Source organism: Zootoca vivipara, chromosome 11 (assembly GCF_965207765.1).
Source record: "Zootoca vivipara chromosome 11, rZooViv2.hap1.1, whole genome shotgun sequence".
In the NCBI taxonomy this organism is placed as follows: Eukaryota; Metazoa; Chordata; class Lepidosauria; order Squamata; family Lacertidae; genus Zootoca; species Zootoca vivipara.
The window spans coordinates 51,025,391-51,040,116 of NC_142594.1; the positions used below are offsets into that span (position 1 = coordinate 51,025,391).

Here is a 14,726-nt window from a genome sequence, read left to right on the forward strand (position 1 = left end):
GAAGGGTCTATGGAACCGGGCAACTCTTACCTCTTATCGCTGGCGTAGGGGGCTTTTCCTCCAAGCGCGACCCAGAACTCCGCTGGTTCCTGGCCCTCTAGCACGGTCTGCTTGTCCCTCTTGGAGATAATGTCGGCCACGTTCTTGGCCATCTCTCTCTCGTCCCCACTGCACCCCTGGAGAGGCAGCACAAAACCAGAGCAAATGAGGAGTCGGTACAAAACGCTAGGGAAAGGGTGGGACACTTGTGGAACTGGGACTCAGGGTGTGCAGCCCTGCTTCACATAATTGGGGGTTCTGCGCTCAGTCAGTGTCAGGGACTGTGCTGAGGAGGGCTGCACTGAGGAGGAATGGTGGGAGCCACCCCCTCTCCCTGATCCTGAATCTTCCCAGGAGCAGGAAGACAGCGTAGATTTGGAACAGTGGTTTGCAGAGGGGCATAGTTCAGAAGGCAGAAGCTGGGAAATACTGGATAGGGAACAGCTAGAAGAAGAAGAAACACACTGGGGGAGAGAGGGTTAACGGATTCACAGTCATTGGACAGCATTCCCCACCGCTCTCCCCAAGGTCGAGAAGAGCTCAGAAAGTCTCAGAACAGAAAGGACAGAAGGTACAAGCTCAGATTACAAGATGTAGGAGTGACGCAGATTAATAGGGATGGAGGGGGGAGATAGCCTTAATTGGGAGCACTGCCATTTCTAGGGAGACGTGTTCTGTTGTCTCTCACTGTGATTATTAAAGAATCTAATTGGTAAGATGTTCCTTTCATTTGATCTTCTTATTTACTGCCATGGGGGAGGAAGCCGATTCCCCGAAGCCTGACAGTCAGGGTGCCTCTGTATACTGGGAAATGTAGGTCTGAGCAATTAAAGTGGAGTAAAGGACTCTATCACTCTAGCCCAGTGGTTCTCAAAAGGTGGGGCAGGAGAGAATGGCAGGAAGGTTCAAGGACAATAATAAAAACATTTAAACATTTCAGTATAGTATCAACATATTTTTTAATTTGCAGAATACGTAGCTGCATTGCTTTACCCATGATCATAATATAAAGTAGTTATGTTCTATGTTACAAATCAAGCACTGCTAGAAGTTGTTTCTTTTTGTTTTCCATTGTATTTCTTATTGATAATTTTTTTTTGGCATGGCATGAGCAAATTTTTATTGTGAAAGTGTGGCCCAGAGGGGGGAAAAGTTTGAGAACCACTGCCCTAGTGCAAGAAATCTACTTCAAAAAGAAAGAAAGAAAAAAAGAAACTGATCCTTTTGCGGTTAGCAAAGTGAAGGGGAAATGGATCAGAAAAGGGTGGGATGAATAAATGACTAACAAGATGCATAAACATCCTGCGAGTGCCCATTGTCTGAATAATCTCCCTGCAAACAAATCGGACCGAATTCTCAAGGAAGACAAGATACAACCTAGTCTTCACATAAGCACTCTGCAAGGAAGGCTCAATAAGCAGGTCATCTGGAGCAGCGTTCTTCAACCTTGGGCCCCCAGACTTTGTTGGACTACAACTCCCATCATCCCTGGACACTGGCCAAGCTTGCTGGGGATGGTGGGAGTTTTAGGGGATGGGGACACAAGATTGGAATATGCTGGAGCATATGCCCTAATATTCACCTACCTTTCCACACCACAAGTAGCACATTTGGTTGGTTCTGAGAAGGAAGACATCGTTGGAGTTGAGCGAGGAGGCTCTTGCTGGGACCTCGACAGTCTTGGTGTTAAATTCATCTGTCCCCCTCACTTGGAAGAGCCGGACAGCGGGCTCCGGCTCACTCTTCTGGGCACGACTTGTGCCTCCCTGAAAGAAACAAGGCAGTCTGTGAAGCAGGAGGGTAGGAAATAAATCCATTTGGTTTGCATCTCAATGCAAACTCTTCTAAATTTGCACTTCCTGAACCAATGTGCAAAAATTTGCATGCCTCCCATTTCTGGTGATGCAGTCTTCCAGCCAAGAGGGGTATACAAGAAAGTGTGTACATCAGGGGAAAGTGCATACAAAAAAAAAAAAACAGCCCACAGATATCAGTAAAAATAGGTGTACAAAAATGGATTTTATTAGGAAAAGTTCCTTGCAGCAGTGTGCACATTGGACAAGATTTTGCACATTAAGAGAAATGAACATGAACATTTGTTGAAATTTTCACAATGCATTGTAAAAAGAATATCGTAATCTGATGTAGAAATGGGGGGAAACAAAAGACTGGAAAAATGAGATATGGAAACGGACAGATCTGCCCAATTCCTTGTTGAGCCACTGCTTTTCCACAATGATCTGGAAGAGGAACACGTAACAGATCGATACATTATCCCCAGCTGCTGTTCCACAGTCTATTGAATCACATTCAGCAAGGTCCTTCTCTATGTTAATCAAATGTTTGTTTGTTTCATCCACTACTTTCAGGGTAAAGCCCCTCACAAAGTGATATACGGATAGAAAAAGAAGCAGACTATGAAGCACTGAGTGGATCCAGACAAACAGACACATGGAAATATTGAATTGGATCGCCTAAAGTATGTTAAAGACAGGCAACTTTAAAAAGATTATGGCCTCCCGGAAAGGGCCAAGCAAATGAGAAAGGAGAGAGTTCTACAACTGTGGAGCCACCCCCAGGAAGGCCCTGTTGGGGGGGAATAGTACTATAGCCACTTTTGTTTTAAAGATGTGGAGTTTTGCTCTCCTTAAGAGAGAGGAAGGAGGGAATGGAAGGGAGGTGGACCAATTTCCAAGAGAAAGAAGGGACTCTGAGGTCCCTTGGTGGGTGTGGGTTTTGGACGGGGAGAGCCTACCTCATAGATGATCAGTTTCCCCTTGAAGATGGAGAGGAAATGTCTCGGCTCCTTCCCCATCGTCACTCGAACCTGCACCGGCTCATCCCCGTATTTTTTGTCCAGCTCCACAGCATTGAAGGCGCACGCAGTAATTTCATCCACCGAGGCGTGGCGGCCCTGAAGAAGAACAAGGGAGACACCCTCAGAAATGCAGTGTTGTTCAGACCTGAGGAGGAGTCACCAAAAATGGCTTGCAAAACCGGAGAACGTGGCATTAGCAAAAAACGGTGGAAGGGGGGAGGGCTGTTTTGTGAGCTTTGTAAAGCTTGGAGAATATAACTTAGAGGGAACTAGATGACAGCCTTTAGGGTGGTGGCCTGCTTAGGCATGGCCCCCAACGAAGGAATGTGTCACCCGCCCCTCTAAAAAAAGAAACAATTACTATAATAAAATAAATAGGGGGGACAACACACATCTCACCCTAGTGAGGAAGACTGTCCCCATTTCGGTTCTCAACAGAATTATCCAGCACCCTTAACTCTCACCCCAGAGGGAATAAAACTGCCCAGCACCACAAGGGGACTCGCTCAGGGAAGTGTGGGGTGTCTAATAGTTGGTTTAGCTTGGACTAGACTTGGTCCTTGAGGCAGGAAGAAGAGCTGGATGATATAAGGCCGTTTTTGTATCATAGGGTGCATCCGGATAATTTGGGCAGGTCTTAAGAAAGCATTTGCTGCAAAGCTGTGGCATACAGTTAGAACAATTTCACATTTCATCCCTTGGTTTAACTGTGTTAAAGAAAATTGATGCTGGCTTTTATTTACTTTGTTTTACGTACACTCAACAGAATAATTTTGCAAGTGCTAGTGCAAAGATTAGTACAAGTGCAACAGGACTCTCTCCCCTCGCCTGTGCCCACTGCAACTACCCCAGCTCTGGAGGGTTGAGGGACCCCCAGAACAGATTTAGGGGGCTGGGGGAGAGCATTCTGTTATGCAAGGAGAAATATTTGGACTAATGGAGCAATTTGCTTAGTGCTCTGTTAAATGCAACTCGTTGTGAGCACAATTCAAAGTGTTGGTGCTGACCTTTAAAGCCCTAAACGGCCTCGGCCCAGTATACCTGAAGGAGCGTCTCCACCCCCATCATTCAGCCCAGACACTGAGGTCCAGCTCCGAGGGCCTTCTGGCGGTTCCCTCCCTGCGAGAAGTGAGGTTACAGGGAACCAGGCAGAGGGCCTTCTCGGTGGTGGCGCCCGCCCTGTGGAATGCCCTCCCATCAGATGTCAAGGAAATAAACACCTATCAGACTTTTAGAAGACATCTGAAGGCAGCCCTGTTTAGGGAAGTTTTAAATGTTTGATATTTTGTCACATTATTATTACTACTGTATTATTATTATTATTCTGTTGGGAGCCACCCAGAGTGGCTGGGGAAACCCAGCCAGATGGTCGGTATATTTATTATTATTATTTGATTGGATCTGACAATTTAACAGAATGAAAAATTGAGCAATCCCTGCTCTCTCTGGGCAGCTTGGTAGCCTTAACTGTATGCTGCAATATGGAGCCAAAACAGCCTCTAGCACTCTGCGCTCTCCAGTTTAAGCTGTAGGTCGATTCTGAAAGTCACTAAGAAAACAGGAGGGTTAAGATGTAAAAACACCAGTGTTCCACCAGGCCCAGTTCACCTTCTCAGAGGACACTGCCGAATAATGAAACCACACCTCTTGATCTCAGCCATTACTTACAAGCCACATGTAGATGATGTAATGAGGCCTGCCTAATTTTGTGTAGGTGTACAAGATGAGGTAACAATCCCCGCCATAGAACTGCCCGTAGGTCCTGGGAGCAACCGGAGCCATTTCTAGATCCTCAATCCTCCACACCTATAGAGAGAAGCACAGGGTTCGGAATTCAGGGTTGTGGGGATGAGGTGTGCGCAGTTTAGAAAACGCTGGGCCAGCTAATTTAAAGCAATATTCGTTCTCTGAAATGTGCCTATTTGTTTCTTATTTAAAGCGTCTACACCCTGCTCTTCTGCTTGAAAACATCCCACAGCAGCATACAACTCGGTAGAAATTGCACAGACCTTGCCCCTGGGGCTTACAATCAGAAAAAAGGAAATGGCACAAAAGGAAAAAAGGAGGGAGAGGGAAGAGGAAAACAAGCGAACTCAGGCATCAAAGTCTTAATGTTGCAAGGTTCTGCTTATAGTTGACAAAGTAGGCCTGGGTGGCTCTGAGAATGCAGCTGGACTATACAAAGTGGGCTATTGGCTTTCTGAGGCCTAACTGGAATGTCATAGAATCATAGAACTGTTGAGCTATAAAACACCATATCTAGTTCAACCCCCTGCAATGTAGGAATCTTTTGCCCAGTGTGGGGCTTGAACCCATGACCCTGAGATCCTGAGCCCCATGCTCTACCAACTGAGCTATACCAGCCATATGTCAGCTTCATCATGGGGGCCCAGCTGATACCCCGCCCTCACCCCCAGCAGATGGCCACGCTGCTCCTTGTCCCACAGCACGTAGAACTGATGACCTCTTGGCCCAGCTGGTGAAAACAGCAGTGGGTAGAAATGGCTGACCCTTTCTGCCTATTGCTTCTTCTCATGCCCAAGGAAAATTGCTACTATCTGGCCAAATAGGTGCAGAGTTTTGTCTCCGTGTTGGGCACCATTACAGTTGTGGTGAGTTTTTTGGGTGTTTTTTTTTTTACGGAACCACCTAGAAACTTCTTTGTTGTCATTGGAAGAATTGGATGAAATTTGCAGGCATGCTAGCCAGCCAGCCTGCTGAGGTTGCAGCACCCCAGTAACAGACCCATTGACAAATATCCTCTGGCCCTGGCCCTCCTCCTTCCTGACTATTGCAACTTGCTTGCATGTTCTGTCGCCCCAGCACTGGCCCAGACAACGGTGGGAGGAGACGGCTAGGAGCGGGTGCTGGGTGACCTTGGGCCAGTCACCATCTCTTCGCCCATCCTCCCTCACAGGGTTGTTGTGAGGATGGAATGGGGAAGAGGGGAACCATGGATGCCACTTTGAGATCCTTGGAAGATAAAGGGGGTATATAAATCCAATGAATGAATAAATAAAAATGATGAGATAAATGGCAGCAGGTGATAAATGGCAATGATGTATAACAACAACAACAACAACAACAACAACAACAACAACAACAACAACAACAACAACACATTTTATTTATACCCCGCCCTCCCCAGCCAAAACTGGGCTCAGGGCGGCTAACACTAGAAATAAAACAATTGATTAAGATAGAGCTTAAAAACAAGATTAAATACAACATTAAAATTAAAATGCAGCCTCATATGGAAAGAAAAATGAAAAGGGAAAGTGGGGGAGGGGATCAAGTTGGGTCCAGGCCAAAGGCCAGGTGGAACAACTCTATCTTACAGGCCCTGCGGAAAGAAATCAGGTCCCGCAGAGCCCTGGTCTCATGAGACAGAGCGTTCCACCAGGTCGGAGCCAGTGTTGAAAAGGCCCTGGTTTTAGTTGAGGCTAATCTGACTTCCTTCGGGGCTGGGACCTCTAGAGTGTTACTATTTATGGACCTTAAGGTCCTCCGCGGGGCATACCGAGAGATGCGGTCCCGTAAGTACGAGGGTCCTAGGCCGTGAAGGGCTTCAAAGGTCGAAACCAGCACCTTAAATCTGACCCTGTACTCCACCGAAAGCCAATGCAGCTGGAAAAGCACTGGATGAATATGCTCCCATGGCAGGGACCCCACGTGGAGCCTTGCTGCAGCATTCTGCACCCACTGGAGTTTCAGGGACAGCTTCAAGGGCAGCCCCGCGTAGAGCGAATTACAGTAGTCCAGCCTGGAGGTGACCGTCGCATGGATCACTGTGGCCAGGTCGGGTCTTGCCCAATAACCCCGCAAAATCTGGATCTGGCATCAAGGTAGGGCGGGGAAGAACTCACCTCTACATTTCCAGAGGCATCATCTGCCATCCGCTGTTCAGCAGCCAACTCTGGTCTCGCGTGCAACTGAGTGACGTCAAATTTGACTTGATCTACTTTGGCTGCATATAGAACACAGAGAGATGTTATCTCACCTGGCTGAAACGCGTTCTCTACAAGCAATATATGTCATAAGGACTGGGACATGCCTATTTATAGGATGTGCATAGCCTTTTTCGCACACAGCAGATGAGCTCCCCCTTTCAAAAATTTCTAGCTTCCTTGGCGAAGCAAAAAATAAGGCTGGAAACTGGAGGTGAGTGACTCCCAAAATCAGTTGTCCAGTTTTCCAAGTTTAAGGTCAGCTCCCCACATTTCCACATCAGTTTGTCATTTAAAAAAAAATTCTTATGAAAATTAATCAGAATTTTAGTGAAAATTTCTTCCGGCTAGCACAGTTTTTTATGCAATTTTGCCAATTTCCCCTAACTTATACAATTTTTCATCCTTTTTTAAAAAAACAAACAAACAAACACCTACACAATATATGCATTTATATGCCTTACCTTGGTGGTATAGGCATTTTTGTATGCATTACTTAGCTGGTGACCCACATTGCAAGATTCATAGAAATGTGAATCCTGAAGGACAGCTGCCACGCAAAGTTTTGAAAAGTGCAAAATATGTAAGCTTGCCTTTAAATGGGAACAGAATTGAATTCAACCCCCTCCAAAATAATGATGATGATGATAGTAAAAATGATGATGATGATGATAAAATAATAATATTAATAACAACAACAACAACAACAACAACAACAACAACAACAACAACAACAACACTGGTTTCTCTGCTCCTTTCTCTTTATGTTTAACATATTTATACCACGTGTTTGTAATGGGAGGAAATCATCTATTTGGGCCAATGGGGATCTCCCTCTCCCAAAACAAATACTAGCTTTCTTCTTTCAATCAATCTCCTTTACCGGCACAGAAAGAATGCATCCAAATAGTAGCTTCAGAGGAGGGCTATTGCTCAGGATTGTAGCAGGGGAAGAAAGGGTTAAGGTCCATCTTCTTCCATGCTCTGACCCCATTAATTCATATAATCATGGAGTTGATTCTTGTAGCTTCAGGCTTATACAAGAGGATAGAGCCTTTATTGGCGTCATAGAATCATAGAATTGTAGATCATCTAGTCCAGGCATCCCCAAACTTGGCCCTCCAGATGTTTTGGGACTACAACTCCCATCATCCCCAGCTAACAGGACCAGTGGTCAGGGATGATGGGAACTGTAGTCCCAAGACATCTGGAGGGCTGAGTTTGGGGATTCCTGATCTAGTCCAACCTCCTTCAATGCCGGAATATGCTGCTGTCCCATATTGGGCTCAAACCTGCAAACTTAGCCTTATCAGCACCATGCTCTAAGCAACTGATCAACCCAGGCCTAATTATCAGCGCCCTCCCACCCACCCCAAAGGCTGGTGCAATTAGCATTTAAAAACAAAAAAACAAAGAAACTGCTCATTAAGTGCAAAAGTGCATTTAACATCATGTCAACCTTTGCCCGAAGGAAAGAGATTTGGGTGTTTCTGTCTCACCAATTTTGCCAACGTTGTAGGTCTTGCCAAGTCCCTGAGACTCGTCTTTTTCGGTCCACTTCTGAAAGAGTTGCTTAAACATCGCCGACTCCGCTCCGTCGTTCATGACTTCTACGTTCGTGGTGGGAGGATACCCTTTGGCTTGGATGAAACCCTAGAAGGACCCCGAGAAGGTGTCAGCAATTCTGGCAAATCCCCAAAGGGAAATAATTCCGCAAATCTATAACTTAGTGGCCCACAGAGTGAAGAAATGTAATGGTCAAGAAAACATTCATATCCTACAGTGCTGTTACCGCAAAGCAGATGCATATGTTTGGTACTGGGTGAAGAATTTGTATTATTAGTAGGATATTAGTACAGTGGTGCCTCGCTAGACGAATTTAATTCGTTCCATGGGTCTTTTCTTATAACGAAAAATTCGTCTAGCGAATCCCATAGGAATGCATTGAATTTTTACCGTGATTCGCTAGACGAATTTTTCATAAAACGAATTCGTCTAGCGAGGCAACCTCCGCTAGAAAAAAACCTTTCGTTAAGCGGAAATTTCGTTAAGCAGGGCATTCGTTAAGCGAGGCACCACTGTATTCTGTGTTGCCATTGTTTTAAAAATAGTGCTTCTAGTTCTCAAGGCTGCTAAGGGCAGCTAAGGGCATGAGCATTCCCCAGAGGAGGGAAGGGGCAATGGAGGCTGGAGCAAGGACTTGGGGTGGAGCTTTCAGGTCCTATTGAACTTTTCGCCCTTTGCCCAGACTCGCAAAAACAAGACAAGTTATGCAGCTATTATTTAGCATACGCACATTGACTTTCCATTTGCCAAACATGCCAGGTTCAAAACGTCACTCTGTGTTTCTCTCTTTAGGGCATGACAATAATTATAATGACAATTGACCATTTCCTAATTATATTTACATTCCTTGCCAGAACCATCCAAGGTGGGTTCAGGTATTGGCCTCATGAGAAAGAGACCTGAACCCAGCTCTCCCTGATTCAGATTTGGCACTCTGTCCATGCCAATACACCTCCATTAGCTGTTTCCACCTGCTTTGTGTCAGAATGTCCCTGTCATGATCTGGCTGAGTTTCCCACCCCCACCCCACCCCCCTTTTAAGTGGAATAAAAAACCCCACATTTTTTGCACCCCTATTTGAGCTCCCAACTCACCACTGCTCGGCTGAACGCTGCCTTCTTCTCTTCTTTGCTGGAGTCTTTTCCACGCCAGACAAAAATTTTAAAACCTCCCTGGTCCAGAATGTGACAGTCCTGTTAAAATAAAGGGAGTGGGGGACAAGGACCTTCACTGGATTTGAATCCAGAACTTTGAGCTCCTGTAGACCAGGGCACGTATCTGATAAACTGACGGATACTCTTACAGGGGGACCAAAAGAGAGAGGATGTCACATCATCAAACCCCCGCCCCCACCCCAATTCTGCACAGACTATTTGGTACCTTACCTCATTCTGCAAGAGGTCTTGAGTCAGGGGCCGGGTAGCAATTTCTTGAACTACTAAATCCTTCCCATTTTCATAGACGCTGCAGGAGGAAACAGACAGTAGGAATCTTTAAGGCCTTCTCCAGGGTTTGAGGTTGAGGGCTGGGGGACAGTCCTTGCCCTCAACCCTAAGGACCTAAATGCCACCCATTCCTTGGGGAGTTATCCAGTTATCCTCAGGCTAATGCACCCCCCAACACCCCCATCTGGCCCCTGTGACTCTCTACAGGCCAGCCCTTTGCACCCCTTTGAACAGTTTTTGTCTGGCTGGAATGCCGTCCTTGAAACTCTCACCCTCTGAGAGCCAAACGACACTTTACATTAATCATGCAGCTTGTCCCGAGTGCAAAACTTTTCCTTCTCCATCTGCCAACTTTTCTCCAAGCTTGGCTCTGATGTCAGAAATCAGGCAAGGACCGCATACAGGGGTGTGGGCTTTCAGTGGTGCCCGATGAAGGCAGCCCTTGATTCCTTCTATTGGGCTTGCCAAGCCCAATTCGACTTCCTACTCCCAGCCCCGTATCTCCTCACCACAAGGGAGAAACCGCCATGGTCCCACTCACTGGCCAGTGAAAGAGCAGCAGCTTCAACATCTGCTTTCCTCCTCCCTCCCTGAACCTTTTCCCTTTTGTGTCGCGCCCTGTTAGATTGCAAGCTTATATTTGAACACAGCACGTACAAATTTAAGGCACTTTATCAGTGACTAACGTGACCGTAATCTTCAGCTGGTATTAACGGTGATATAAAGGAGGCCCTTGAGACATTTACATCACTTTTCCCATCACAGAATTTGGGGGGGGTTCAAACTCAACGGGAGTTGCTTTTTAAATTTCCTAGGCCTAAAGAAAACAAGCCAATTTTGGGCCATCTGCCTTTTTTTGGCGAGAGAAAGAAAGAAAGAAAGAAAGAAAGAAAGAAAGAAAGAAAGAAAGAAAGAAAGAAAGAAAGAAAGAAACTGAGAAATAATTCCCTAAGGCTTACTGGTAAAGACGGACATTGGATTTCTGAAGTTCATCAGCTTTCTCGTCAGGCAATGCTTCCCGCAGCTCCCCCTGCCTCTCCCCCAACACCGCTTTCATGATCTGCATGAGGTCTGGGCAGTCTTTCTCATTGTCAATGATGCCAATCTGAGCACGGCCCCCCCTCTCGCCGTCCCGGATACTTCGTGCCAAGACCATACCCTAGAAGACAGGGAGAATTACAGAGACATCAATATACATAATGCTGAGTCAGTTTATTGGTCAATCTAACATTGTATTGTCTCCTCCAGCCTCACCTAGAAGCTGGGAGTCTGAATGTTTTGGACTACAAATCCCATCAGCCCCAGATAGCACAGACCGATGGGAATTGTAGTCCATCACCCCCTGGAATGCAGGAATCTTTTGTCCAATGTGGGTCTCGAAGCCACGGCCCTGAGATTAAGAGTCTCATGTTCTACCAATGGACTTATGCATTGCCATTTCTTGAAAACTGCACCAGAAATAATGCCACTCTGATTTCCAGCACTCACCCTTGATTTCTCTGCAACGTTGCACGAGGGACCGTTCCACTGAATCAAGACTTTGCCGAGGTCCAACAGGAAGACGTCTCCTTTGTTGAAACTGTTCCAGGAGAGATCTACCTGTCAGGAGGAAAAAGAAAAGGGGGTTGTTTTTAACAAGAAGACACAGGAAAGAACGCAGGGTGGTGCGATTAGGGATGTCGGAAGGCACCAGATGATTCCTGTATTTGTCGCAGGCAGCGCCCTTTCCGTTCTGCTGCAATTCAACTTCCGACGAGGCATTTGTCTCATTGTATTCTTTGGCAAACTTCTATGCAACTGCTTCCTTTGCACCAAAATGAACGGTGTGGAATAACGTAAAGAATTCTGCACCGTTCATTTTAATGAGAAGGAAGCACAATTCTGATTGCCCGCCCCCAATCATGTATCACTTGCAGAGTGAAAACAGCAGTAGCAAATACCAATCACATCCACTGGATTGATTTCTTTTTCGGAAGTGGATGAATAAGTGAACACTGGCAATTTCTGCCACCATCCAAATGTCAGCCAACCCCAGGATCTCGCCTGCTTCCTTACCTCTGTAGCCGTGACGTGTTTCCTCCCCTTGACGTGAAGGAGGCGTTTGATATTGTACATGTTGGTCTCCACATGCTTGAACCCTGAAGCAACTCCTCCCTTCTTGTAGCTGTTGGGGATAAGGAGGTTTTAATAATTGAAGAGGGGCATGTGTGCCCATGGGGTGGGGAGCAAGTGGGCAGTTGCCCCCTGGAAGAACAATGATATCCAGTCCCCCCAGTTTCCAGAGTAAGCATCTAGCTGGCACTTGTAAAAACTGAGATGTAAGGTAAGGTATATAGGCACTATTATTCATCCCTTTTGCAGGTGTGAAACTAAGTTGCTACCCATTTCACTCTTTTACTTTGACCCTCGCCCCCAGGAAATATTCCTGCAGGTGCCCATTGGTGAAAGCCTTAAGAGAGCAGTAGCTTCTACATTAGACACAGGGAATCTGTGGCGCTCCAGATGTGGCTGAACTACAACTCCCAGCAGCCCCAGCAAGCATGGCCAATGGCCGAGGGTGGGGAGTTGTAGTTCAGCAACATCTGGAGGGCCAAAGGTTCCCCAAACCTGCTGTGGGTGAACAGCAGGCTGAAGCTGTGGACAGGAAGAGGTGAGCCTCGGTTCTACACAGTGTGCTGTTGTTAGAATCTTGCCTTTTAAAAATAAAATAAGTTACTAGTCCAGGCATCCCCAAACTTCGGCCCTCCAGATGTTTTGAACTACAATTCCCATCATCCCTGACCACTGGTCCTGTTAGCTAGGGATCATGGGAGTTGTAGGCCAAAACATCTGGAGGGCCTCAGTTTGGTGATGCCTGGACTAGTCCTTATTGTTGCTCATACGACTTTTGAATATGGGAATAATGGAGGCTTCCTCAACCTCAGCCCTCCAGATGTTTTGAGACTACAATTCCCATCATCCCTGACCACTGGTCCTGCTACCTAGGGATGATGGGAGTTGTAGGCCAAGAACATCTGGAGAGCCAAGGTTGAGGAAGCCTGGAATAATGCAAGAGGTTTAAAAAGGAGGCAGCCTGTTGCCTGATTCTATCCGTTTTCAACCACAAAAGCCCCATTAAAATTGAGTGGGTTTTCTTTCCAGCCACCAAGCCTTTCCCCAGCGCTCACATGATGCCGTTCTTGAAATAACTTTTAAAGGCTGCCGACTCGTGCCCCTGCACTTCTCTGTGTTGGACAGGGTTCCCGCCGAGCAGGTCATCCAGCTGAGTCACGTAGAAAGCAGCCGCGCCTTGTTCGTCCTGGGAGGAATCGCGCCCAATCCAGTAGTGCAGGTCCGTGGCGAATCCGGAACGTGTCTTCATGTTCTGCGATGGAAGGGGGAATCAATGGAATTAAAGAGGGCATGTGTCCATTTCAGTTCTCCCAGATTCTAATTTCCCCTGTTTTAAATTCATTTCCCCACATTTCTACAGGAATCTGCAGTTTATTTTTTAAAAAAACACACACCCAAATCTTCATGAAAATTCTTGAGCATTCTGTTGCAAATTCCTCCCCAATAAACAGATTCTTTTGCAAGCGCTTTCTCCTAATGCAGCACATTTCTGTATGTTATTTTCACAGATATTTTCATCTTTAAACACACTTCCCCTCAATATATGCATTTTTGTAAACACTGGCTGGAGAACAGCACCGCAAAATTCACGTCGCTACAGATTTTGAAGGATGACTTCGATTCTCACGTTGCTTTGGGAGATGAGAATGTGATAGATTTGTGTCTAAATGCAAACTGAATCAAATTTCGCTCCCCCACCCCCCGCTGCATCCCTAGCTGACCCAGGGCTGGAAATCTTAGGCCAGAAACGAGTAGAAAGCGAATCTTATTTCGCAATAAAATATCAGAGGTGGTTATGAGAGAGGTTTTGAGATGATCAGAGGCCAGAGTTCCTCCTTGTCAAGTGGGATTGAAGAAGAGTTTGGATTTGATATCCTGCTTTATCACTACCGGAAGGAGTCTCAAAGCGGCTAACATTCTCCTTTCCCTTCCTCCCCCACAACAAACACTCTGTGAGGTGAGTGGGGCTGAGAGACTTCAGAGAAGTCTGACTAGCCCAAGGTCAACCAGCAGCTGCATGTGGAGGAGCGGAGACGCAAACCCGGTTCCCCAGATTATGAGTCTACCGCTCTTAACCATGACACCACACTGGCCAAACCACTACATTTACAGTTAAACCCACTTTGGAACTGTAGGTTGTTTGGGTCCCCTAACAACCTTCAGCACCCTTAGCAAACTACAGCTCCCAGAACTCTTCGGGGGGGCGGGGCGGTCATGTCTGTTTAAAGTGCCATCATGCCGCTTTAAATATAAGGTGTGAATGCAGCCACAATGGAACATACGTGATTTGTCAAGGGAAACCTCTCCCCAGCCTGTGTATTAAAGGTGACCCCCCCCCAAAAAAATGGGCAAAAACCCCTCGGCAGCACCCTTAAGACGGTCTTGAGAAGAAGGGGGGGTGGAGGTGGAAATGCAATACATGCCCCAACATGCGCAGCCACCCATTTTCTGGCACCTTCTCGCTCTCCGACAAAGTAAACATTTGCCAAACACCTCCTCGGTGAGGTTACCATAGCGATTGGTATGGGAAGAGAGCAAATCCGTGCCCAGAGGGCAAGAGGGAGGAGGGGAGCACGGACAGTTTGGCCGTGAATTCACAGAGAAACAGAGAAGTGGAGCCTTGTTTTCCCACCATGGTGGGATCCGGGGAACTATGCAAACATGGCGAAGGTTTCCAGGGGGATCTAAACTGTCCATGGGCAAAGCTGGGGATTTTATTGGGGGGGAGGGGCAGGCCTTTCGCTAGGGAGGGACAGAATCTCAGTTTTCTATGTGTTTTTATTGATTTTTATTGATTAT

The 14,726-nt window shown here is 46.5% G+C and overlaps 1 protein-coding gene across 1 annotated transcript in view; it reads right to left on the reverse strand.

Annotated features, from left to right (window-relative positions):
• Positions 1 to 14,726, reverse strand: part of VILL (villin like) — a 49,926-nt gene that overhangs the window by 10,466 nt on the left and 24,734 nt on the right. The window contains exons 4-15 of the mRNA XM_035129295.3: positions 12,983 to 13,179; positions 11,871 to 11,979; positions 11,304 to 11,414; positions 10,775 to 10,974; positions 9,756 to 9,834; positions 9,465 to 9,563; positions 8,304 to 8,457; positions 6,724 to 6,824; positions 4,526 to 4,663; positions 2,795 to 2,953; positions 1,626 to 1,805; positions 31 to 176 (exon numbers count right to left, since the gene is read on the reverse strand). Of these exons, the coding sequence (XP_034985186.3) occupies positions 31 to 176; positions 1,626 to 1,805; positions 2,795 to 2,953; positions 4,526 to 4,663; positions 6,724 to 6,824; positions 8,304 to 8,457; positions 9,465 to 9,563; positions 9,756 to 9,834; positions 10,775 to 10,974; positions 11,304 to 11,414; positions 11,871 to 11,979; positions 12,983 to 13,179 (1,673 nt within the window). The remainder of the gene's footprint in view (positions 1 to 30; positions 177 to 1,625; positions 1,806 to 2,794; positions 2,954 to 4,525; positions 4,664 to 6,723; positions 6,825 to 8,303; positions 8,458 to 9,464; positions 9,564 to 9,755; positions 9,835 to 10,774; positions 10,975 to 11,303; positions 11,415 to 11,870; positions 11,980 to 12,982; positions 13,180 to 14,726) is intronic.